The sequence below is a fragment of the Drosophila rhopaloa genome, unplaced genomic scaffold (genome assembly GCF_018152115.1).
Source record: "Drosophila rhopaloa isolate 14029-0021.01 unplaced genomic scaffold, ASM1815211v1 contig_115, whole genome shotgun sequence".
NCBI lineage: Eukaryota > Metazoa > Arthropoda > Insecta > Diptera > Drosophilidae > Drosophila > Drosophila rhopaloa.
The window spans coordinates 7,365,100-7,390,698 of record NW_025334990.1 but is presented as its reverse complement, the minus strand read 5'-3'; the positions used below and the strand labels follow the sequence as shown (position 1 = coordinate 7,390,698).

General features: G+C 43.8%; 5 protein-coding genes across 9 annotated transcripts; 4 read left to right on the top strand and 1 right to left on the bottom strand.

Annotated features, from left to right (window-relative positions):
• Positions 1-256: 256 nt before the first annotated feature.
• LOC108052928 (growth factor receptor-bound protein 2) lies at positions 257-10,597 on the bottom strand. 3 transcript variants are annotated; one of them, XM_017135476.2, is made up of 6 exons: positions 10,552-10,597; positions 9,602-9,878; positions 3,150-3,247; positions 2,972-3,091; positions 2,741-2,906; positions 257-2,149 (listed from the first exon to the last, which is right to left on the bottom strand). In XM_017135476.2, exons 2-6 carry the CDS (start codon positions 9,677-9,679, stop codon positions 1,976-1,978), a joined length of 636 nt encoding a protein of 211 aa, XP_016990965.1. In that variant the 5' UTR covers positions 9,680-9,878; positions 10,552-10,597; the 3' UTR covers positions 257-1,975. The 3 variants fall into 3 exon arrangements, with proteins under 3 accessions (XP_016990965.1, XP_016990964.1, XP_016990963.1); XM_017135475.2 differs by having other exon boundaries at positions 10,523-10,587; XM_017135474.2 differs by lacking the exon at positions 10,552-10,597 and having other exon boundaries at positions 9,602-10,200.
• Positions 10,598-10,672: 75 nt separating this feature from the next.
• On the top strand, positions 10,673-14,004 carry LOC108052932 (guanylate kinase-associated protein mars). 2 transcript variants are annotated; one of them, XM_017135481.2, is made up of 2 exons: positions 10,673-12,440; positions 12,497-14,004. In XM_017135481.2, exons 1-2 carry the CDS (start codon positions 10,814-10,816, stop codon positions 13,747-13,749), a joined length of 2,880 nt encoding a protein of 959 aa, XP_016990970.2. In that variant the 5' UTR covers positions 10,673-10,813; the 3' UTR covers positions 13,750-14,004. The 2 variants fall into 2 exon arrangements, with proteins under 2 accessions (XP_016990970.2, XP_016990969.2); XM_017135480.2 differs by having other exon boundaries at positions 12,491-14,004.
• Positions 14,005-14,472: 468 nt separating this feature from the next.
• On the top strand, positions 14,473-21,231 carry LOC108052929 (protein lin-54 homolog). 2 transcript variants are annotated; one of them, XM_017135478.1, is made up of 5 exons: positions 14,473-14,829; positions 17,870-19,356; positions 19,417-20,309; positions 20,405-20,544; positions 20,608-21,231. In XM_017135478.1, the coding sequence occupies exons 1-5, from the start codon at positions 14,805-14,807 to the stop codon at positions 20,931-20,933; spliced, it is 2,871 nt and encodes a 956-aa protein (XP_016990967.1). In that variant the 5' UTR covers positions 14,473-14,804; the 3' UTR covers positions 20,934-21,231. The 2 variants fall into 2 exon arrangements, with proteins under 2 accessions (XP_016990967.1, XP_016990966.1); XM_017135477.2 differs by lacking the exon at positions 14,473-14,829 and adding an exon at positions 17,560-17,808.
• Positions 15,568-17,368, top strand: LOC108052930 (elongation factor Tu, mitochondrial). The gene has a single exon (XM_017135479.2). The coding sequence runs from the start codon at positions 15,780-15,782 to the stop codon at positions 17,247-17,249; it is 1,470 nt and encodes a 489-aa protein (XP_016990968.2). The 5' UTR covers positions 15,568-15,779; the 3' UTR covers positions 17,250-17,368.
• Positions 21,232-21,236: 5 nt separating the features above from the next.
• On the top strand, positions 21,237-25,493 carry LOC108038345 (putative uncharacterized protein DDB_G0271982). The gene is made up of 2 exons (XM_017115125.2): positions 21,237-23,420; positions 23,489-25,493. The coding sequence occupies exons 1-2, from the start codon at positions 23,405-23,407 to the stop codon at positions 25,291-25,293; spliced, it is 1,821 nt and encodes a 606-aa protein (XP_016970614.2). The 5' UTR covers positions 21,237-23,404; the 3' UTR covers positions 25,294-25,493.
• Positions 25,494-25,599: the final 106 nt, after the last annotated feature.

Below are 25,599 nucleotides of genomic sequence, written 5' to 3'. Positions count from 1 at the left end.
ATACAAAAACCTACCAATTCGGTAAGAGCCAGATTTTATTACTTTACCATATATGTTCCAAATATAATTAATTAACATGATTAGTTGATAAAGACATAAAAATGGGTACTGCAGACTTAAGCCCAGGAGACCCCTGTTAACTTAACAGCGATATTCCCTTTTAATAACTCGAAAATAAATATCGCCGCCACCTATCGATAACCATATAATTCGAATTCAGGACCCTATTTTTTACCGCACCGCCAAAGCAACATCATTCAATTTTATATATCATAGTTTATTAGATAAATCAGTTTGTTGCTTAAACTACGTCCTCAACTTAACATACCGTATGCAATGTTTCATTTGTGTATTCGCTTGTTAGTTAATATCTAAACCTTGTCATTTGCCTGCTTTATTGTTAAGATTAGAATTTAAGTTTAAATATGCGGCTACTACTGGTTCTGGGCCGAGAAATGTTCGCCAACGCCTGCAAATATGCTCAAAAAGTACAAAACTGTCGTGCGTCCAGCTGCTGGCCAATATAGATTGCGGCTTATGTAAACTATGGCCTATCAAAAGTTATTTTTGATGTGTTGTTTCCATGAGGCATCGTCGTCGTGTTCATAGTTTGGTGGATATTAGGAAAATGTATAAATGTATTTGCTTCGATATATAATATATATAGATAAAAAAATAGGCTTAAAATGTTTCGTTTTAGCATTTTGTTGTTGTTTAAATTACTTTATATTGGCAACTCTCATTACATTGTTTATGCATATAGTTATGTAGTTGAAAAACGCTTAAACGTGCAACTATTTCGCTTTGCTGATGACAAAAAAGGTTACACACAGCACACTCAACCAATTATAAATAGTAGTAGTAATAATTTATAGCACAATATGATATAGCTGCAGTTTGAAACTTTTTACACATGTCACAAATGTTTCCTTTCATTTTTATGATTTATTTTTCGTCTATAATCGAGTTGGCGGTCAGAAGACGGGATGCAAACAATAAAAAAAGACAGCGAGCGAGATAGATAAATTATTGACAATTTTCAATTTAAAAATGAGGGGACAAAATTTCACATATAATTTAGTTACAGTCGCCGCAAAAAGTGCATGTGCAGCCGAGGCCTAATATCGTTCGTTTGGCATTATGAAGATACATATTTAATTATAGATGCGTGCATGTATGCAAATAGTAACCAGCGATGCAAAAATTAATTTAATTTACGTGGTAGGCATTTACGATAATATAATATAAATTTTGTTTTAATTGTCTTCAGCTTTGAGACATTTAGGCAAACGTTTAGTTTTCATAGTGAATTTGTTTTGTTTTCTATAAAACGTGTTAAGCATAAGGTTGGTTGGTAATTCGTTATAATATAATCATATTAATATAAGTGTTTACTCGCTTTGAAACGCACTCCGTCAAACATCAAATAAACTAAAGAGCACATTTAGGGCAATCCTCAACACTCGTTTCGAAGCACAGGACAAATATTCTCTTTATCGAACTTAAATTATATATTTATATCAAAAATCCGTTTGTTTACAATTATAATAATAGTGCCATCTGGTATGTAGACATACTTGCATATGCCTATAGTTGCGGTCAAGTTATTAGCAATGAGTTTCGCCCTCTGTCTCAGAAGATGTCAAAGGAAAACTCGGATCAAATGCTTTATTCGGCCGCAGCTATATATACACAAATAAATTTACATATCTAGTTTAAAGTGTCACTCAGTTGCTATTAAACGATGTTGTAATGTTATCGTACTGTAATGTTTTATCAAAAAACGTCAAAACGTAAAAAATGCATTCGGCTTTAGGCTTAAACTTGTGTTGTATACGTTGTCTACAGAATTTATGTCCCTCTTGCTGTTATTGCAGTTGCTGATGATGCTGTCTAATCGTTATGGGTGTGTGTTGTGGTTTCCGCGGGGAAGGGGAAGCGGTGTGTGTGGCGTCCCTCCTTAGAAGTTATCTTATTATGAATGATATGGCGTCACATAAGTTGCTGGGAAGATTCCTTTCCTATTGGCGATCTCGCCGTTCCACCAGTTCTCGTCGGAGCGATCTGTGACGGTGATGACATCGCCGCGTCTGAAGTCCAATTCGCCGGATTCCTGTGGCACAAAATCGTACAACGCCTGCACGAGCATCTGCAATAAGAAATCGGTGGAAGATCATGAATCTAATCTAATATTGTTGGCATCACTGTTTGTTTATAGTTAGGATGGGTGGGCGGCGGCGTGCAAAAGAATGACCTCAATGTGTTACGCGAAATATGTATTTATACCCGTTAGTCGTAGAGTAAAAGGGTATATTGTATGATTTGGAATTTAACATGCAGAATCTAGTAATACATACGCATCGCAAGAGTATTTCAAAAGTTTGCCACGCCACTGTAACGCCCACAAATAGCAAAATTCTGTAGGGACATGGTAGAGACAATGTATATGGACACACCAAAAACAATTCAAATTGAACAATTATTTTAGAAGTTATTAGGAATTTAAGTGTTAATTATGACGTCACTGCTTATTAGAAAAACTGAGATTCTATATTTAAGCAAACGGAAAAGAGTGAATTCTGCTTGATCTTTGGTTGTAGTGGCACTCCAGGATTAATTAGTTAGGTAAGTAACGGGTATTTTATAGTCGAGGCTTTCGACTATAGCGTTTGTTCTTGGTTTAAACCGAATCCGCCTGTGAATTCGGCAAAAGTGTCAGCGGAATGGTCGGTACACGCACCTCTTCAGGTATCATATCACGCAATTTGACAACCTGCGACCGGGACACGCTCGCCGTCCGATGATATTCGACCAGTTCGTTGAGGGAGTTGAACTTGACCACCCAGAGAAAGAATTTGCTTTGGGCATCGCGCAGAACTTTGAAATGCTGAACACCATCTGGGCATCTGCGAGATAAAGACACCATCAGTGATTTGTATTAAATGGAAGAAATCCCCTTGAAGAAACTCACTTGACTGATAAGGAGAAATCGCCGGGACTGGATTCGCTGATGCGTATCAAAAAGGCGCCTTCGTGCTTATTCGACAGTAGCTTCTCGGCATCCGCGCGTGTGATCCGGCCATAGTACCAACTATAAAGTAAATTAAGATTAAATACAATTTAATTAAATTATATCGACTTCAACTTACTCGTGATTCTTCATTTCTATGTAATTACTGGGTATGAGGCCTTCCTTTCCATCCAGTTCGGCGCGATACCAATTTGAATCATCTTCCATATTTAATATCTGTAAAAGGAGTTTTTTTTTTAATGACTAAACGAATGAAACAATTATTTCAATTCTTGTATCAAATTAATTTTACACGGATAAAAACAATATGTGTATTTTTTACGCTTGAAGTTTTGTAATTTACAAGAATTTTTAAAGGCTCTCAGTAAATAAACTCTGTCGATGAAAAAATGAACGATAAGAAAAAATTTAACAAGAAAGGAAAGCTAACTTCGGGCGGAGCCGAAGTTGATATACCCTTGCAGAATACTCTGTAAATTATATTCTCCAAAATTATTCATATGATGCATTCTTAATACTCATAAAAAATCCGAACTTCCTAACTTTAACAACAACAAAGTTATGGCATTTCCAATCGTTCAGTTATATGGCAGCTATAGGATATAGTCGGCCGATCCTTATGAAATTTGATAGGTCGGATTGATTGTTTGCCAAAAATAAAATCCATAGAAAATCCCAACTTCCTAACTTTACAAACACCAAAGTTATGGCATTTCCGATCAATCAGTTATATGGCAGCTATAGGATATAGTCGGCCGATCCTTATGAAATTTGGTAGGTCGGATTGATTGGCCAAAAATAAAATCCATAGAAAATCCCAACTTCCTAACTTAACAAACACCAAAGTTATGGCATTTCCGATCAATCAGTTATATGGCAGCTATAGGATATAGTCGGCCGATCCTTATGAAATTTGGTGGGTCGGATTGATTGGCCAAATATAAAACCCATAGAAAATCCCAACTTTCTAACTTTACAAACACCAAAGTTATGGCATTTCCGATCAATCAGTTATATGGCAGCTATAGGATATAGTCGGCCGATCCTTATGAAATTTGGTAGGTCGGATTGATTGGCCAAATATAAAACCCATAGAAAATCCCAACTTCCTAACTTTACAAACACGAAAGTTATGGCATTTCCGATCAATCAGTTATATGGCAGCTATAGGATATAGTCGGCCGATCCCGGCCGTTCCGACTTATATACTGCGTGCAAAGGAAAGAAGGGTGTGTGCAAAGTTTCAATCCGATAGCTTTAAAACTGAGAGACTAGTTTGCGTAGAAACAGACAGACGGACAGACGGACAGACGGACAGACGGACAGACGGACAGACGGACATGGCTATATCAACTCAGGAGGTGATCCTGATCAAGAATATATATACTTTATAGGGTCGGAGATGTCTCCTTCACTGCGTTGCACACTTTTGACCAAAATTATAATACCCTCTGCAAGGGTATAATAAATCTATTTCTATATTAATGCCAATAAGGAAAAGTTCGAGGGGGTTGAATTTTATTGATTGATTTTATTGATGATGATAGCTATGATAGCCATATTCTATGACATATTCTATGACTAAGTACAAATTTTCTTATATGTACCAGAAGCTCAATAACAATTCTAAATTAGGTTTAAAGGTAAATCTGAAAAGATCCTGACGAAATTTGGTATGTCGGATGATTGGCCAAATAAAAAACCCATACAAAATCCCAATTTCCTAACTTTAAAAACACCAATGTTATGACATTTCCGATTGTTCCGTTATATGGCAGCTATAGGATATAGTCGGCCGATCTTTTTGAAATTTGGTAGGTCGGATTGATTGGCCAAAAATAAAACCCATAGAAAATCCCAACTTCCTAATATTACAAACACCAAAGTTATGGCATTTACGATCGTTCAGTTATATGGTAGCTATAGGATATAGTCTGCCGATCCTTATGAAATTTGGTAGGTCGGATTGATTGGCCAAAAATAAAACCCATAGAAAATCCCAACTTCCTAATATTACAAACACCAAAGTTATGGCATTTCCGATCGTTCAGTTATATGGCAGCTATAGGATATAGTCGGCCGATCCTTATAAAATTTGCTAGGTCGAATTGATTGGCCAAAAATAAAACCCATAGAAAATCTCAACTCCCTAACTTTACAAGCACTTAAGTTATGGCATTTCCTATCAATCAGTTGTATGGCAGCTATAGGATATAGTCGGCCGATCCCGGCCGTTCCGACTTATATACTGCGTGCAAAGGAAAGAAGGGTGTGTGCAAAGTTTCAATTCGATATCTTTAAAACTGAGAGACTAGTTCGCGTAGAAACAGACAGACGGACAGACAGACGGACAGACGGACAGACGGACAGACGGACAGACGGACATGCTTATATCAACTCAGGAGGCGATCCTGATCAAGAATATATATACTTTATATGGTCGGAGATGTCTCCTTCACTGCGTTGCACACTTTTGACCAAAATTATAATACCCTCTGCAAGGGTATAAAAACGGGGTTTTAAAAAAAATAATAACTAATGTCTGCAAATAATATTTTTTTACTTGTACAAGTAAACACAAAATAATCATTAAAATAGTTATTTCTGTTCCACATCGAAATCATGATAGTTTAAATGTGAGTTATTATCTTTGAATTTTAAAGAATAAACTATGCTGTATAGTAAATCTTTTTAAGTAAATGCACCCCAAAAAGTCTGGATAATGGGATTTTAATTGCTGTCAATGACACACCAGATGCAAAACGAGAAATCGGACCCCCAAATTGCTTTGTAAGAACCTGCTTCTGTTGTTTCCATTTTAAAGGCCACACCCCTTTAATCGCCCCAGACAATGGGGATCAATGGAAACATTCTTCCGCCTTGTTTATTGGAGACTGGCCCGATTCCCCAGAGATTTCGATAAACAATTTTCAATTGTTTGTTGATTGAGAGGCCCAAAACTGTGTCAGTGCGCAATCAACGGCGGGCAATGAAGATAGGCTTACGCTATGGGAATCATATCTATTATAACCCCTATTCTCATATCCGTTTCTTGCGGGAAGATAAAAATAAACAAGCATTATGGCGGACATGTGATAAGAATGTTAAGTAAAACGGGGCTCGAGTGGGCGAATTTCACTTTTGTGTATCTAATGGACTTTTCCCCAGCTACTGTTTTGTTTGCCCATTTCGCATGCCAATGACACAACAAGTAGCCTTCGTAATCGGAGACTTTTATGATTTCTTTCGATTGCCAGACAAAATTGAATTTCGTATCTCTGAAAAGGTCTCGCTCGCTGTTTGCATTGCCGATGGGAATTCCCAGATTTGAAGGTGCTGAGCGGAGCTTTTTCATGAATGAATCGGTTGACATCGACCTCCACACACCTGAACTCAAAACCGCCCTCCAACAGCCTTCATATTTCGCCCTCTGTTTGTTTTTCCCAAGGAAATCCTCCCACAAATACTTAGAAAATGTATTTATTGTGTTAAGGTCAGGATTCCGCCCAAGCAACGCCTTCCTGTTAACTAGAAGAAGCCTTAAGTTAATACGTAAATATTTTTATGTATTTCTCGTATTTATCGCCAACGGATTTTTCCTTGAGTAATTGAGTTATTTGGCAGGTTTGTTGTTGCCCAATAACGTTTGTTCGTCAAGTTGAAATAATGGAATGTCATTTAAATGAGTCACAACACCCCTGGAGATACTAAGTAGTTAAAGGGTTGTTGGGTTTCTTAACTTGCAAGAAGCTATGCGTCATACATGTAATTTTCCCATTAATGCCTCATCGGACTTTACATATTTTTAATTAAGTGGAAACTTCAAAGGGCTGTTGGCTATCATATAATGTGATAAACAGCGCAAAAGGATACTTTCTATAATGTGAAATATTAAATAAAATATATGTATTGCATTAGGTTAGGTTAGAAAAGAAAATATAAATAAAAATGGTTTTTTTTAGGTATAAAATGAATATTATATTAATTAAAGGGAATCCCAAAGTCGAGTCAATAACTTTCTGTTTTTTTTTTGGTTAAATTTTCGCACATCGGAAAGTGGGAGGGCTTCGGGTGGAGTGGGGGTGTCACAGTCGATTCCAGCTTATGTAAAACTCAATTACTGTTTTCGCTGTTGGCAGTGGCAGTGGGATTTGGCCAGCTCAGCTGGATCGGCTCCGACTAATTGGCATAGCCCCATAGTTCTAATCCTCCCCCATAACCGATCCCGCCCGCATCTGTCACCCAGACATTGTTCATCGTATATTTATCTTATTTTTAGATTGTTTCATTCATTGAAAACAGCCCGCCGAGAAATTCATTTCCACGGATTCGTCGTTTATTACAGAAAGTTTTCTCGCTGCCCTACACACAGAAAAATCAATATGAATTTTTTTTAAACATGAGATAATAACTATTTTGACACAATAATATTTATAATTAGGAATTACACTTGAAAACCCAGATAAAATCAATCTAATAATGCAATAATAATAAAAGACATCTGCCAAACATCACTGAGCAACTAGTTTTTGTCTAAGCACACAGGTACATAAACAGATATTTAAAGTACTTCATATCTTATATTATCCAGTTTTATAACTTGTTAGACTTTAAACTTTTTTTTTCAGTACAGGGAATGTGCCCGGTAGTTGGGTAATGCATAAATATTTCGCGGCGCTCTCGGAAAGCTGGCACGTAGTGGCCATGATTGTTATTATCAATTGTTTATTCTCGTATGTTTATGTAATTACTAGAGAAAAATGCTTTTGTGGATTCGGGTTCTACGCTGGAAAGTGTCAAAGCGACACGAACGTTCACTTTTCGTTGTTTTCGCTACAAGCGAAAGTTGAACTTAGAATTTCATTTCGTTTGTTTGCTATGATAAAACGTAGCTACCATTGGTATCACAAATCCGTTAGAATTCAAGGTAGAGTTCCCAGAAATTTAAACTCAAAATATCGAAGAAAATCGCTGTATTGAAAACCAGTTTCTATAAAGAAACCAAATGAAATGTATGATGATTCACGGGTCCTCTCTCTATCGCTGTATCTGTGTGTTTGGTGGGCTGGGAATCTGTTCGGATAAGGCCATTGGGTGACTAAGCAAAGGCAAACAAATGCCTTCGAAGTTCGAACTCGTAGTCATATCTCCGGCGATAATCTCACATCTCTCGGTTTTCCTAGCTCGATCGCCCTAACCGGTAATGGCCGCAAAGATAGTTGGGTTAAACGAACTGCACTATCAGTGCGGGTTGTTTACGGACTGATAAGCCCGGACTAGGGAGGAAGTCAACTTGGGAGCTCTTGGTGTCCACTAAGTAGACCCCTCTAATGGACGAGAGCAATGCACACACTTGACCTTCGGGGAGCGATAAAGAAGCTTCTTCGGCGAGTCATTGACACCATCAATCAGCCGCAGCAGCATATGGAAAAAATGCAAAAGGGAAAAAACCTGCCATAGGCCTGGGTTCCTGCTGTGACTAACCTACGACAAGGTAGACACACCAACAACTGCTGCAGTTGCAGCAACGAAAATCAGCTTACTGCGGCCCTGGCAACAAGAAACCGGAAAATTCGCCAGCCAAAACAAAGGGCCTGGCCTAGGACAGCCAACACAAACACCTGGAAGGCAACGGCGAAAAAGATCGAATCGCAGCCTTTTTCCTTGCCAGAAACTAATACTGCCCGAGCTCAGATCGGATGTGCCTCCCAAAGTTTCGCAAAAGCTTCAATTGCACCCGAAAAATGATCATGGAAATTATTTTTTGAATAACGCATCTAATGATTTTTAAAACAGCTGTGTAATAAAAGATTCTCTGAACGGTTAAACAAATAAAAAACTCCATAAATTTGAACCATTTTATAAAGTGAATATAATTTATCAGTGTTAAGTTATTATCAGGCATGTTATTTTTTAATATCACAGCATGAAAAAAGTGAAATGTATATTGTAATAACCAATCAACAACATACAAAAATGGTTAAGCCATAAAATTTGAATTGTTTTTTAAAAATACCAACCTTAATTAAAATATTGTAATAATATTGAAAACTTAAACATTTGTTTTGTGACGAGATTTGATAACTTACTGCATTTAAGGTAAAATGACTCGGAAATAAATATTGAATATTTTGTAAAACTCATTGATAGCGGAGGTGGTTTTTAAAACTCATTGATAAGGCAACAAAAATACATAAAATGTAATTATGTGAAACCGAAATATTTCCCCTTTTGGTGTCAATATTTAAGTATGTCCAATCTTATCTGGAGATTTTATAGGGAACTCAAGCTTCGTTGAGTCATTGGCCGTATTCTTTTCGTGTTGTTTTCTGCGGATGCACCTTTTGAACCGCTTTTGCCAGCTTTTACGAGTATCTGCCACCTCTCCTGTTTGTCGGGATTTAGTAACCAAATCCGTCTGGGGCCTGGGATGTGGGTTAAGGCAACGACCTGGAGCAACTGCATCGCTGGAGATTATGCATGCAGGTCCTGCCCAGCCCCCGCGTCTTCCACCACCCTCCCCACACAAAGTCTATGAATAAATCCAGATATTATGACGGGGGGACTCACCTTTAGGATTTGAGTTTTGCGAAAACTCAGCTCGTCGTCGGCCGTCGCGGAGAAATCGTGTTTGGCAATCGCTTCCATTTTGTGTTGTATATTGCTGCTGCTGCTTTGTGCGTAATTGCTAACGCTTTTGGAGTTTATTTTAATTTAAGTTTTAGTTTTAGATTTAGTATTATCAGCCTTGATGCACCACACACACACACACTCGCACTGCACAACACACACAGGCAGTTTGGAATTCTCTCCGCTCTCTCTCTTTCTCACTCACTGCTCACTAGTGCTGTGGAAATGGAAACGAATCCGTGATTAGTTTGCGCGCATTATATAAACAATAAATCATGGATATTCGGCAGGGCGCTTTTCTGGTTAATAATAATATTTTGGGGCTAGGCGAAGGCGAGAAAAGCGATTAAAAATACACCGACACCGACGACAACGACATTCCCAGGCAGCGGAGCAACAGAGAATGACAGCCGCTCTCTTGCTCTCCCCTCACTGTGTGGGTGTGCGTGTGTGTGAGCGTGGCAGCGTTGCCAGCAGCGTCCAATTTTGAAATTCGGGGAAAAGCAGGTACCGCAAAAGCAATTAGGCGCAGGCAATAACTTGTTGTTGTGCTATTTTCTATGTTTTCAATAGCACACAATGCGAGCATTTGGCGATAAATATACATTAACAATCTAGGGCGTGGGTGCTTGCTGTTGGCAATGCTGCCGCGGTGACGTTGTTGTTTGTTTTATTTTTTGTAACCCCAATAAACACACACACTTGCACACGCGGCGCTTGTATTTATATGTGTACAAGTTTCGGCGAATTTTATTTGCCTTTTATGTGTTTGCAAGACGGCTGCAGGGTTCACTATTTTAAAGGCGGGGGTGGCTACAAGCTTAAGCGACACTAATTAAGCGCGGGGAGCGGTTTAGTTACTTATTTCTACTGCTAAATTTGTAATTCACTTTTATTTTCATAGCAGCGTGACCGTTGCTAGGTCGCTCAATTTTACCAGGGAAATGCTCAATCACATTAGTCAGTATTTAGTGAATCCTAAATATACGCAGAGTATTTTTTTAACTCTTTCGGCTGGTCACACTGAAAGACGCTTCGCCATTTTAAAATACGAAATAGGAGACGCTCCGCCGGAAAATCAGCAATACTATTCAATTCCAACAGGACGCTTAGTATTGCCTCGTCCCTTTTTTCACTGTCGTCGCCAAAGCCATGCAGCGCCACAAAGAACTGTACAAGGAGCAATCGCTGGTGCTGAGTCCGCGTAATCACTGCCAGGAGAACAGGGATCGTCTGCAGGCGGCGCGCGCCAAAAAGCGGGAGGATTGCTTTCATCAGAACCGCATAATCAGTGTGAGTCCCACGCCCGTCAAAATGAAGCCATCACCGGCAGCCCAAGAGATTGAACCCCAGGAAAATATTGCCCCCGGTCAACAGGGCCTTGAGCAGCCACCGCCAAACAAGGAGAAGGTGCCCTTGGCACAATCCAACCCAAAATCAACCCGCAAGGAGGCCTATTTAAAGCGCTACATGGGGTGGAAGGCTGCCAAGAACAATGATGACAAACAGCGGGAGCAGTTGCGTCGTGGGGCAGCCATAAATGCACCGCTCGCCAATCAGTCAAAGGCAAAGGCTTTTCCCAACTCTAAATTATTTCGGGCTCCCGAAAACCTCGGTACTACCAAGCAGATGGAGGATGCACCCGTTTTCCAGCCGAACAAGCGCAGCTCGCTCTACATTATTGCCAATCTTTGTAAGGGCAAGAGCAAATCATCCGGGACAACCAAGCCAGCGACTTATAATCCTCCGGTGAACAAGCAAGCGCATGCTGCTCCTATGGCAAACAAGTCTAGGCCAGCAGCTCCTTCCTTTCACAAGCCAGCGGCGGCAGCTCCACCAACTACAAAACACGCGGCTACAACTCCTGTATTAAAACCAGTGCCTACAGCTCCTCTGACCACCAATCCAGTGGCTTTGGCAAGACATAAAGCGGCAACGCCAGCAACAAAACCCGTATCCGTAACTCCTCTGACGACCAATCCAGTGGCTTTGGCCAGGCAGAAAGCAGCTATGCGACCCCTACCCAATGCCTCTAGTAATAGCAGGACGCAAACTACGAGTCTCAAGCCCAGACTGAATACGGCCCCAGCAAATGAGGTGAAGAAGGTCACCATGATTTCCAGATCCACGCCTGCGTCGCTGAACAAAGTGAATACAGCCACCGTACGGCTACACCAAACAGGGAACAGCTTAAGGCCAAGGTTTTCTACTGCCCCAAGGGCTCCGTTCGAGAAACCTGCGGTGAGCAGAGCCCCAATGATACGTCCGGCGAACGTAGTGAAGCCACAGCCCATTCGAGGCGGTGGTGGTGCCGCGGCAAAATTCAAGGCTCCCGCTGGAATGGCCAACAAAGCTGTCAGTCACACCTTGCGCATGAAGGCCAACAAGCCAAAGAGCCAATATACTAAGCTCCAGGAGAACACGCGAAAGAATCCTCAGCTCAAGGCCGAGTTGCTGCAGGCAGCCACGCTACAGATACCGCCTCTCACGCCTCTAGACGAAGACCACGATGAGAATCCCTTCCTCGCACAGGCGACATCCACGCAGTGCAAGTCCGGCAATGGCAGCAGCAGTCTTCTGGACGCTTTTGATGACAGCATGAGTCCAGTGGCACCGACCAAAACTGAAGGCGACAGTACTGTGAAAAGGCAGTTGCTGCCTACGGTTAAGCCCGAGGTGACGATGCCGGTGGCGAAGAAAAAATTCGACTTTACGCGTTACTCTGTGGCTAATTCACCGGCGGAGGATTCGCTGATCTTGGACCCAAAACAGGCCACGGGTGAGTGCAGGTGTAATATTTTTCCAACTGCAATTACACATTCCCTTTAGTTACAGGAGAAGACGCTGGAGATTCCACTTTGGTGCCGGCAGTGGAGAAGACGCCGCCACGCCGCGTATCCGATGGAAAGCCCAACTATCTCAGCCCGTTTGTGAGTGTCTCGCGCGGAAAGGTAAACTCGCGATGCGAAAAAGAAAAGCGGAATAGCTTTTACCTGCCCGACGTGGAGTCACCGTTGGAAGTCCGCCGGGCCATTGAATCCGTTCTGTATTTCCGCCTGCAGTTGGAGAATGAGATCACTCGCCTCCAAGGCCTCTGCATCGAGTGGGAAACGTACAGCAAGGAGAACGAGACACGGTTGCAGGAAACGGGTGGCATTGACATGATCAACGTGACCATCGGCCAGACGCGACTGCTGACCACCAAAAAGATGATGCAGTTTCGCGGCCTTATCGATCGCTGCGAAGATGGCGCGATTGGCAAGAATCGCCAGCCGAACGATGGTAGCGAGGACACGAAGCCGGTGCAGGCGGAGGATCTGGAGGGCTGGTGGGACATGTTGCGTCTGCAGAGCGAGAACGTGGACAAGCGCTTCGAGAACCTAAAGCGTTGGAGGGCCAACGACTGGCTCGATCCGGATGCACGGGCAGTAGAAATTAATCAGCCCAAGCCTCTGCTGAAGCCCAAGGTTAGTCGCACCATGAAGATCAAGTCGAAGGCCAAGCCCAGCAGCAATCTGCAGCAGTTCCTTCGCAAAGCCCATGCCAACATGAAGAAGACCAAGGTGGAGGAGCCGACAATGGACGATGCTGATCCCTCGACATCCTCGCGACACAGCTCGCCACGGTTAATCGTGGTGCGCAACCGCAGGTCCTTCTCGCCCGCCCGCACCGTACTCCGCATGTCGACTGGCGAGGGACGTCCGTCCATTGCTCCCAATGCGCTCCTGAAATCTGCACTTCTTGCGGCCGCAGAGCAGAATGCTGCCAGGACGCCACCGCAGAAACCGCGCACCTCCATCCTGAAAACACCGGGCACCACCAAACGCCAGAACCGCGGGGTCCTCTTCAGCGCCAAGAAGAGCGTGCGCCGCTTTCAGTTCACCTTTGAGGAGGGCAACATCAGTAACGACGATATAGTAGGCGCCGACAAACTGGAAGATTGCGAGGAGGACATGTCGCTGGAGGCGTCCACGGAGCGCCGATCCCTGGAGCAGAACCCCGGTACGGCTCAGCCCGACGGGACCCCTCGGACCTACACATTGCGAAACCGACGGGTCAATCTGCGTCCCTCCCACGAGTTCATGTAGTGTTGTTCATTTTAGAACTTAAATCTTTTGTAGAATTGTTTATATGTTTATTTTATAGGTTAATGTTTTATTACGGAATGCCATTAAGTTTTAATTATTTAAGATGTTAAAATGTACATTTGGCGTTTTAAATATTCGGCGATTTTGTTTTGTGGAAATTGAATCATATCGTATTTCTAATAAATTATCTAAATTATATTGATATATGTATTATATGCAGATAAAGGAATAAATAAATAACGAATTTAAAGTCTGGGTCTTATTAAGATTGAAATTTCTGATAATTTTCGTAAACAGAGTTTGGCAATTTGTTTGTTGAATTCATTATTTATGTATTTATTACAAATCAGAAGAAATATCATCTGTCGTCCTGGTAATTCTTAATTAAGTTCAAGTTTAGAAAAATCTTGTAGAATTTTTTTTTTACTGTTCATCTTAAAATGATTTATTAAGTAATTTTTAAGGAACTTCTTCAATATTTTCTAGTCTTGTTAAATATATCCCTAGAAGCTTATTAATATATGTCCTCGGGGCTTAAAGTTATCTAGCAATCTCATAGTTTTTCAATTCAATTTTAAACTCAAAATATAGGTTTAAGTATTTGCTGAGGCGTTATCTTTCTGTATTGGTGGTATATTTATGGTATTTTTCAGTATATTTTGGACATATTTCGGTATATTTGTCAGTGTACCAAGGTATATTTTAACGGTCGTTCTACGGTCCCACCCATTCATAAATGTAATGGAAGTCCACTCGACGGCAATTTAAATTGAATTTTGAATTTGCTGTTGTATTCAATTGTAAATACGCGCTGATAAGGCCGCCAAATGAAAGTGCAAATAGCAGTGATATCGCGCCGCGCATCTAACCGCAGTGACTAATAGCCTCTCAACCGTTTCGTTCGCCCGCGACGCCCTTTGAGTTCAACGCATTCACATTTACGAGTGCAGATTTCTTTTTGTTTTGCCGCAGTGGCCGCGCACTGCTATCAAAACAGAGACAAAGTTTAATTGCTATCTCTTCCAAAGGCACAAAAGACGCATTAAGGACTAAGCATGGACACCAGTGGCGGCAATTTGGGTGAGGATCTGGTCATTTCGTATTTCAAATTGAATTTTCAACCTCTGGTACAGCGTGTACTTGGCATGGCAGTTGGCCGTCCGCTGGCGCGCAAATTGTTCCCCTTGATTTATTGGCCCCCCTTTACCTATTTAACCCTCTGCGCATCAATCGCCAAGCGGATTTATGTACCCTTATGCCATTTCGATTTGCATATTTTTGGCAATGGCTTTGAATTTAGATTTATTGTAAGTTTTTGCACTCTGCTGACGAAACGAGAAGTGCTTTTAACGATCTGGGAACATCTTATGAAACAGCGTAGCCAGATAGTTAGTTACACACATAGACATGTGCTTGAGTGTATTGGTGTTTTTATTGGGGTACAGTCTTGGGGGCAGTTGTTGTTTGCCCACAAAAAGGGAAAGTAAAGCATTGGCAGGTCCTTTAAGTAAATCCGGGAGCTCTGCAAATATCTTCTAGAGCTTATTATCTGTGGTTGCTTGGCAAGGTGGGTGTTTAATGGGTGACAAAAAACGCGCACAAAATAATAACGTCGGAAGGCGTTGCCACTCCTCTTAAAGTACTTATGCAAAAGGGTCAGAGCAAAAAACATTAAATTTAACATTAAATATAACTTATAATAATAGTTAGACCTAACTTAATTAATTAATATTTAGGAATAATTTTAAAAATATTACCTTTGGCTAAAAATAATATAAGTTATCGATATGTCGTATGTCTATCGAAAAACCACCACGAGGTGGCAGCTCCAGCGCACAGCACATTTCAGGGTTTACGCAATTTCGGGCCATAAGATTTTCCTCGACCCGTGAAAAGGCCTTTTGCCACTGCCAGGACAGCTTAATCTAAACCCATAAGTGCAGCTGAAGTTTCCCCCATCTGAAGCGCTGATCCCAATCCCAATCTTCAGTTAAAAGCGCCCAGAGGAGAGCCAGCAAAAGCCCAGTACCATGTCGCACGCATTTGCCGCCGCCGTCTGCCGGTCCACCGCATCCATGTCTTTGGCCCTGCGCTGCAGCCGGCGGGCCATGAGCTCCGCAAGGACTCTACGCCTGGCGGCCGCCACCGCCTCATCAACTGCCTGCAAGGACTGGCAGCGCAACGGATTACTTTCTGCCCCCCGCATCGGCAACCAGCAGCAGTACCTCCGCAAGTACGCCAACGAGAAGAAGGTGTTCGAGCGCACCAAGCCACATTGCAATGTGGGCACCATTGGCCATGTGGACCACGGCAAGACCACCCTCACGGCGGCCATCACCAAGGTCCTGGCCGACAAGCAGCTGGCCGAGAGCAAGAAGTACAACGAGATCGACAACGCTCCCGAGGAGAAGGCGCGCGGCATCACCATCAATGTGGCCCACGTGGAGTACCAGACGGAAACGCGGCATTACGGTCACACGGACTGCCCAGGTCATGCGGATTACATCAAGAACATGATCACCGGCACGGCCCAAATGGATGGCGCCATTCTGGTGGTGGCCGCCACCGATGGTGCTATGCCTCAGACCCGCGAGCACATGCTGCTGGCCAAGCAGATCGGCATCGATCACATTGTTGTGTTCATCAACAAGGTGGACGCCGCCGATCAGGAGATGGTCGAGCTGGTGGAGATGGAAATCCGGGAGCTGCTCACCGAGATGGGCTATGACGGCGACAAGATTCCCGTGGTGAAAGGTTCGGCGCTGTGCGCCCTGGAGGACAAGAGCCCCGAGATCGGCAAGGAGGCGATCCTGCAGCTGCTGAAGGAGGTGGATAGCTTCATTCCCACGCCAGTGCGCGAGCTGGACAAACCGTTCCTGCTGCCCGTGGAGAATGTGTACTCGATTCCCGGACGAGGCACCGTGGTCACTGGACGCCTGGAGCGTGGTGTGGTCAAGAAGGGCATGGAGTGCGAGTTCGTGGGCTACAACAAGGTGCTGAAGTCGACGGTGACGGGCGTGGAAATGTTTCACCAGATCTTGGAGGAGGCCCAGGCCGGTGACCAGCTTGGTGCGCTTGTGCGCGGCGTAAAGCGGGATGACATCAAGCGCGGCATGGTCATGTGCAAGCCGGGCAGTGTGAAGGCTCTCGACCAGTTGGAGGCCCAGGTGTACATCCTCTCCAAGGAAGAGGGCGGCCGCACCAAGCCTTTCATGTCCTTCATCCAGCTGCAGATGTTCTCGCGCACCTGGGATTGCGCTGTGCAGGTCCAGATTCCCGACAAAGAGATGGTCATGCCCGGCGAGGACACCAAGCTGATCCTGCGCCTCATCCGGCCCATGGTCCTGGAACAGGGCCAGCGCTTCACCCTGCGCGACGGCAGCCTGACGCTGGGCACCGGAGTCGTTACCAACACCATGTCCGCCCTGACTGAATCGCAGCGATTGGAGCTGACGGAGGGCAAGAAGGCCCGTGAGAAGAAGGTGGCGGCCAAGAAGTAGAGTCCCCAAACGCTGTCAGTCATTAACTAAAATCATATTCTTAAGCGATTTTTATGCATATTGTATAAGTTGTTGGCGCTCCAATCAGTCGAGTAAAATAAAATCAAACCCCACTAAAATTTGAGATTTAGATTCAAGTTTAGATTATTCGTTTCTGCAACAAGAAGTACTCAAGTTTAAGATGTAAAAACCATACATGTTGGTAAAGTAAAGTTAGTATATATTTATTGTCAAGTGCTCCACTAATCATCATGTTTGATTATTGACAGTCTAAATTATCTAGATACCTAATTAATGAATCAACTAGATTTTATCTCTACTGGAAAACAAATGAAATGTTACATTTCGGCGCCCGTAATCGATTGCCTATCGCTCATTGTATCGGTATCGGAAATAGATACCCACCAAAATCGAAATAGATACGCTTTCAAACACACATTTTCAGTGTTGAGAGACGTGCCGTTGCAACCGCCTTGACCGCAGCTGATGATAAAGAACATTTTGAAATTGAATTGAAATTTGACAAAGATGAGTAACTACCGCGTAGAGTACTTGTCGGGTATATTTAAACACCGTAAACTATAATTCGCAGTGTGAATAATACCAGATTTCACCCGCAGATTCCCTGGACGACACGGAGCCGTTGCCCGAGCTAAGTTTTGAAGACTTTTTGGAGCCAACGTCGGACAAGAGCTCCCAACACATGGAGATCGATGCCCTGGACTCTGATGATGATGACATCGACGGAGATGAGCTGGCCGATCCGGCCAACGATTCCCTGAACACGCCGCAGTTCAAGAAGAACGTGGTGCACATACTGGAGGACAAGCGGTTGCCTTCACCCGGAGTTACCGTCTTAAAGTCGCACGCCATCAAAGTGGTGACTGCTGGGGCCACTTCTCCTGTCAAGCCGCAAATTAAGGACCTCAAGATCCTTAACAATCTGAAAGCAATACCCAGCAATGCCGTTAAGATCGGCAGCACCACTATTGCCAATACATCAACGACGGGCTCCATCACCAAGACGCTGAGCAACTTGACCCCGATCAAGACGCAAGATGGCCGGGTAATCTTCGTCCAGAAATCGGTGCCCGGAACACAGACTAAAGCCACGGTGGCCGGCTCACCAGGCGGAGGAATACGCCGTCTCGTTGCGCCGGCGGGCATACAGAAGGCGGTCCTCTCCAAGGGCATGACTCTGGCGAACACTGGTCTGGTCAAGGCGGCGGTGCCGGGCAAAGTAGTCACAACCGGTACAACCGGTTCCTCCAGCTCCTCCTCCACGACCTTCACCATCAAGGGCATCACACCGCTGGCCGGAGGCAGTGCAAAGGTGGCGTCTCCTGTCACTTCGCCCACATGCTCAACCTCGGCACAGCCTTCCAAAATCCAGGTGGTGCGTACTGCCGATGGCAAGATCATCAAGATCAACCAGACTTCCTCGGTGTTGCTAAATGCCAAACAAACAGTAGTTGGAACTTCAGCCCCCCGAGGAACCTCCGCCGCCAATGCTGTCAAACTATCGCCATCCACTAGCAATGTGGTGGTCGGCAAATCCGTTGGTCAGGTGGTGCTGAAGACCACAGCTCCTGTGAAGCAAGCTGCAACCACGACGGTGTCCGTTGCCAGTACAACGACAAGCGCAACACCCGGCAAGATGTTGGTGCAGAGCGGGGGAAAACAGATTCTTGTGTCCAGCAAGAACATCATCAAGCTGTCACCAAAAGCGGGGGCCACCAGTACGATCAGCAACACGACGGGAGGACAGGCAGCATCTCCCACGAGTGGATTGCATGCTATTCAGCTTCCCGGCAAGGGAGGAGTGCAATATGTACGCGTGCTGACCAACAACAAGAGTGCCGCAGGATCGAGTGCAACAGTGACTGTGCCGAAGACCATGCAAACCCAGAAGATCACTGTGGTGCGGTCACCGGCTGCCACATCTGCTGCTACTACACCAGTCACATCTACTCCAATACCGGCAGTGGCTGCAGCAACAGCAGCGCCAAAGGCAAGCCCTTCCTTGGGTAACACCAACAAGATTGTAATGCGGACAACGGGCGGCAGCATTGTACCGCTCCCCTCGATGCAGACGTTGGTCTCCAAGGTGTGTATTGTAGTCTATTTACGCATGTATAGTCTCTTAACTTTAATTTCCTATTCATAGCGTGCGCTGGGCGCCAACACGAATACCCCCAAGCTAGCCAGTGCGACCAACAGCAGCAGTAGCGGCAGCCCTAGTGGTAGCCAGGAGTCACCACGCAAGAACCGGCTAATTGATCTCAATATGCACTTGGCCTCCGCCAGCAGTGATGCCAGCGACAGTAGCGATGCGGGCCCGGAGGCTAAGAAGCCGCGATACGTGATCACCATGCAGCAAGGAACACAGCAGGGTTCGCAGTCAGCTCAAAAGGTTATCGGACGGCAAACGAATATGCAGCGGGTTGTGGCTAGCAACACCAGTCCCAATGCCCCAAAGAAAATCTACAACATTGTGAAATCGACGGGCACCAATAATGGGGTCAAGTACATGATCTGTAACTCGGGTGTGCCGCAGTCATCGACCAGCGCCATGCGGCGGGGATACACTGGTTATGTGGACAACAAGTTGCGGCGAACGCTATCCATATCCTCGCAGCAGCATCGCTTCAAACAGATGAATCCTCAGCAGCAAACAAAACACATGCAACTGCAGGCGCAGGCCAAGCAGAGGATAAGGCAGCAGCAGATGCAAACAGTGTCGATCAAGGTGGAACCAAAGCTTCCGACACAGCCTCCCATTCAGAAACCAACTGGTCCTGCCAAGCCACTCTTCGACATCCTGAAGCCACCGGTACCCGGGGCAGCACCCACCGTCGATGCTCTAGGCGGTATGACTACGCGCCGAAAGCACTGCAACTGCAGCAAGTCGCAGTGTTTGAAGCTGTACTGCGACTGCTTCGCCAACGGGGAATTCTGCCAGGACTGCACGTGCAAGGATTGCTTTAACAATCTGGACTACGAAGTTGAGCGTGAGCGAGCAATTCGCAGTTGCCTCGATCGCAACCCTAGCGCCTTCAAGTAAGTGTTTTTAACGTAGTATAGTAGATTAAAATGACATCTATTGATTAATAATTAATTAATTAATTTCAATAATTATTCTTTTTTTCAAACAGGCCCAAAATTACGGCTCCCAATTCAGGGGACATGCGACTGCATAACAAGGGCTGCAACTGCAAACGATCGGGCTGCCTTAAGAATTACTGCGAGTGCTATGAAGCAAAGATTCCCTGCACCAGCATATGTAAATGCGTGGGTAAGTACAAAAACTAGTCATTTGTTAACTTTAATTTAACTAACTTACACCTACGCCATGCAGGTTGTCGAAACATGGAAGATCGGCCGGATGTGGACATGGACTCTTTGGATGGCTTGATGGGGACGAAGAACACAAAAAAGGACAAAGCGAACGATAAGCATTCGCACGATAACCGCGCAAATGTGTATTTGACGGATGATGTTATTGAGGCGACCATCATGTGCATGATATCGCGGATTGTGATGCACGAGAAACAGAATATGCCCGTCGAGGACACGGAACGCGAAGTGATGGAGGAACTGGGTGAAAGCCTGAACCAAATCATCACCTTTGCTAAGGAAAAGCACGACACTTCTCATCTAGATGAGTCCAAGGCAGCTTCTTAGGGCTGCCACTTTAGTCACACATGAATTAGTTTTTAAGTTCAAAGCGTTCTTGACTTTCTTCCCTACTCTATTCTATTTTTTGGCTTTCTAAAAGTTGACCTTAAAGTAAAGTGTACAATTTTAAAATAATCTAAACACAAAATGTATATACCATACATAGCAAATTTCAGATATAAGAACATTTTAATTTGAATAACCCCTTTGTTGTAATTTCAACTGATTGTGTAAAAAACTTTTCCTTGAAGTGGATGTAAATAATATAAAGACTCAATAAAGTTTAATGTCCCTTAAACACTAATTGAAAGACGGGTAATGTTTTGTAGCTTGTTTATTCACCAACAACTTCAGTTACATATTTGTATTTTGCATTTGCATTGTTTCCAATTTATATGATGGGCGAGTATATTAAACTCAACGCAATTTCGTTTGGTTTTCCGATATCGGTATCAGCTTAGTTAGCAATATCTCTATGAAATAAACATATGTCGAATGACTAGTGTATAGGTTATACATATTTTAGTTGATTGTATAGATAGTTGGTATTTTAGTTTCGCATATAATTTTGTTTAGTATAGTTATATATTCTACTTGGTCACCATTGGTCTTTATAAATAGTATATATGTATGTTTGTGTTCTGGTTTCTCCCGGTTCTCACCCTATAAACATGGCATGGCATGACATGAGTACACATAGTTTCAAGGTTTGAATAAAAATGTGATAATCGTTAAAGGACTATAGTACATATAGTTAGTAGCTCGTGTTATATTAATATATGCCCTGCTATCCATATTAAATACTCTGTTTATTTTGACTAATATGCTCGCGCTAAACTATAGTTTTTTTGCGGTCATTCGAATACGAACTTTTGAGAGAGAGTATGTGTGTGCGGTTATCTTAGTTAGCAAATACATACAGTAAACGTTAAGTATATCAATTTAATAATAGTTTCGAATATTTAAATACTGTGCACAAAACGCTTTGGTTAGCTGCTTTAGCATTGTTGTTTGTTTGACCCCATACCAGCTTTTTTGGATTGTTAATTTCATAACACTTATGCAACATTTGAACATAGTTAGGCAACAATAACGACTGATTACGAATTATATATTGAGTATGCTGCACTATTCAGTTAGAAGCTATATTGTCTAATTCACACGTTTATATTGAATGCTGGGCCCCCGGAAGGGGGGCTTGAAGCATAAACTTACACAACATCTTTATGAAAACTGAACAAAACCTTTTGCTAAATATCATATGTACTTTGGAGTTGCATACCCTGTACAATGTCTTTGTACTACATATGTATGTAAAAGTGGCTATATTATGCAATTTTTGAAGAGTCCCTTAGTTATAAAACGCGTGTTGCATGATTGAATTCGGCAATTCTTCAAAGCGTGAAAAGTCATAACGAACACAACGTAGAATTTCTCGTGTGCTATGATTCGATCTATATTATTATTTTAGTAGGTTAAGTTTCACAACAATGGAACAACGATGATAATCAGCAAGTATTTCAGCTATTCGTATATACAGTTTGTCAATATAACCTCATTGTATACCTGCGATTAACTACATTTTGTTGGCCTTCTTGTGCCTTTTTCGGTCATTACAGAGTTATTTTCCTTTACAATATGGAGTACGAATATTTTGGGTATACGCGTGCAAAATAATGCTTTTAGTGGTCCAATAACTATGGATTTGTGCAATAAAGAGGATTTTACATGATCTTTTCTATCACAACGCAAAAAGACACTTGCAGCCATTCAAGTGTCTTGCGACAATATCCTAATGATCCAAGTTGATCGGGTTAAGTGGGGGAATGAAGTCGGTAATACTTATGAGGAAGAGGCTTAAACTTTGGGTGGGAAGAGTTGAAGACTTTACAAGTAGTTCTACAAGTTTATAGGTAACATTTATAAAACACTCAATTTAGCGATTTCATTCCCCACTAGATAATCGAAAACATAAAATGCAACTTAATATATTCAAAATTGTGTTCGCGTATAGGCCCTCTAAAAGTATTTGTTTTCTATGGAAAGGTTTTTATATTCCGCGTACCATTTGGTACCAAAAGCTTATCAATAATTCCCTTATTTTGTCAGATAACTTGTGAGTGTGCTATGTGGGCAACAATTTTACAAGATTTTTTGATTATATAGTTACTTTAATTTAACTTTAACAACTTGAATATGAAATTGATTTGCTTAAGGAAGGTGGGTCTCCGGTTTGGTTGGAGTTGTGCCCATTATTGCCATCCAGTTGCTACGCCGTATTGCCAAAAGGTTTTAATGGGTTTATAGGAGCGAATCAAGTCTCGACAGAACCGAGAACCAAAGTTACCTGGGTTTTCGGTTCTAAAACTAAAAAAATTTCCATTTGGACTCGTTTAAATATTTTCTAAATAAAAATCTTCGAACTCGCAATCTCTTTGGCCCAACGACCTCGGAAAGTTTAAAATTACCTGCCCAAAATGAATCGTTTTTTGTGTGAGTTTAGTGTGGATTTAAGTCCAAACTGTGTCAAAACTAATTCCCAGGGCCTTCTTTTGTGACAGATCCATCGCGTTGCAATGCGAGCGATGTCTTCCACGGAGACCCCTTCAAAATTCAGTCGTACAACTTTCGCTATGCCGACAAACCGTTTTATCCGATCCAGAATTATCAGAGGCCAGTGCCACCAACTCCGCCGCCGCTTGTGAAGAAGCCCTCCTTCCAGACCTTCTACCAAAATCCCAGGTTCAGTCAGGATCCCGAGTACATTCCTACCAATAGGAGTCCACACACTAGAACTTTTAGTGAGCACCGGAGACGTCGTTTACTCCAGGAGTCCAAGGCTGTGCCGGTGGCTCCGCAGACGAGGGGTCTACCCATCTCATCCACTGTCACGAATTCCCCGCTCCTCAGAACCTGCTGCCAAAGCAGAGAGTACCAGACCATGAGACGGGATCAGAGCCGTTTGACAGTGAGGACTAATAGGAGCAATGTCCTGCGATCGACTGGTGGTGTCATCCCAAAGGCCTCAGCCACCACATTCTTCCGTGGCTCCAACACCCAGCTGCAGAGCAAGAGAAGCGCCTGCAGTGGCTGCAAGATCAACATAAACATCTCCAATGTGGACCCGCAGTCCGAGGTGGACAACAATGTGAGCATCAAGATCGAGGCGGATGCCTATCTGCTGAACAACACTGATCAAGTGAAGACAAAGCAGGAACAGAGTAGTTCCACATCCGCTGGATCCTTTGGCATCGACAAGCGGCTGTCCAAGTTCAATGTGAGCGAAACGAAACCGAGGACCAGTCCGGAATGGGAGCTCCGGCAGCGAAATAAGGCTAGGGAACAGGAGCGACTACGAGAACGGGAGCGGGATCGTCAGCTTCTGGAGGATCGAAGACTTGAACTGGAAAGGGAGCGCCAAGAGGAGCGGGATCATGCCCGTCAGCGGGAACGGGATCGTGAGCAACTTCGTCAGCTGGAGAGGCAGAGGGATAGGGAGCGTCTTCTAGAAATGGAGGAGGAGCGCGAAAGGCATCGATTGCGCGAGCTGGAGCGGGAATCCCAGCGGTTCAGGGAGTACCATCGCCTGTGTGTCCTCCATGAGCAGCTGCGTCGGGAGCCCATGCGGGTCATGTCCACGCCGACCCCAAGACCACCGGTTCCGATGACCTCGCACCTCTACACTCCCACCTCCGACGACCGTTTGCCCGGAATGGCCTTCTGTGACTTACATTCGTCAAGGACTGAGCGTTTACAGACCGCAACGAGGAATCCGCCTGTGCCGCAAGAAAGGCGGAGAGCTCCGCTTAGCCAGGAAATAAAAACCGTCCCATCCGCTACCCGTTCACTTACTCCACCGCCGATTTTTACGCGGAATAGCGACTCACGTTCACCTACACCCCCACGAGAACCCACCTCCCGATCACCTACTCCCACTGGGAGTTCCAACCGCTGCTCCAGTCTAAGTACCACCTCCATTCGTAGTCGCCGACGTAGCGCCACTCCTACCATCCCAAGAAACCTGGACCGCACTAGTTCGGGAACCTCTAATGGCAATGTCCATGTCACGGTCACCACCAACGGAGTGCGAAGCAGCTGCAGGATGGGGCGGTCCTCCAATGGTCGGGTGAGTGAACCCAAGCAGCTGAATGGGAGCGAACCCCTCGTCACCAGTCTGAATAATATGCCCATAAGGATAACCACCTCACAGACGTCAGATAGGGATCTGGCTTTCAGCATGAACCACGTGAGAATGAGGGGGTCTTCCCCAGCGACAAGGGAGAGGAGCAGCAGTCACGAAAGACAGGATGCCTGCCAGGTGAAGATCAACGTATATGCGGAGAATCAGCGGCGGTTGCGTTTATGAGAAGGGGAAGAGGGGGATTCCATGGATGAATTCCGGGTCAGATCATCTCTAGAGTATAGATTTAATCAGCCCCAGAAGTCACCCATGTAATCCCTTCATTTCTCTTTAATGGACCAGTTGTGAGATTCGTTATTTGACTTGTATATGTTTTTAGCCCAAACAAAATTCGAAAAGAATAGCCAAAATTCCTAGAAAGTTAAGTATGGCATTTTCTCTTAAATCTACATAATTCGCTCCTTGGAATACCTCCATTAAATCAATGCAATTGCGGGCGTCTGCTAATTGGATCAGCAATTACCTTCCCTG

Coding starts and splice junctions, on each gene's coding strand:
- LOC108052928 (XM_017135476.2), bottom strand. CDS start 9,679: ATGGAAGCGATTGCCAAACACGATTTCTCCGCGACGGCCGACGACGAG. Junction 3,248..9,601: donor GCAAAACTCAAATCCTAAAG/GTGAGTCCCCCC, acceptor CTCCTTTTACAG/ATATTAAATATGGAAGATGA. Junction 2,150..2,740: donor GTGATATGATACCTGAAGAG/GTGCGTGTACCG, acceptor TTCTTATTGCAG/ATGCTCGTGCAGGCGTTGTA.
- LOC108052932 (XM_017135480.2), top strand. CDS start 10,814: ATGCAGCGCCACAAAGAACTGTACAAGGAGCAATCGCTGGTGCTGAGT. Junction 12,441..12,490: donor GGACCCAAAACAGGCCACGG/GTGAGTGCAGGT, acceptor CATTCCCTTTAG/TTACAGGAGAAGACGCTGGA.
- LOC108052930 (XM_017135479.2), top strand. CDS start 15,780: ATGTCGCACGCATTTGCCGCCGCCGTCTGCCGGTCCACCGCATCCATG.
- LOC108052929 (XM_017135477.2), top strand. CDS start 17,778: ATGAGTAACTACCGCGTAGAGTACTTGTCGG. Junction 17,809..17,869: donor CCGCGTAGAGTACTTGTCGG/GTATATTTAAAC, acceptor TTTCACCCGCAG/ATTCCCTGGACGACACGGAG. Junction 20,545..20,607: donor CAGCATATGTAAATGCGTGG/GTAAGTACAAAA, acceptor TACGCCATGCAG/GTTGTCGAAACATGGAAGAT.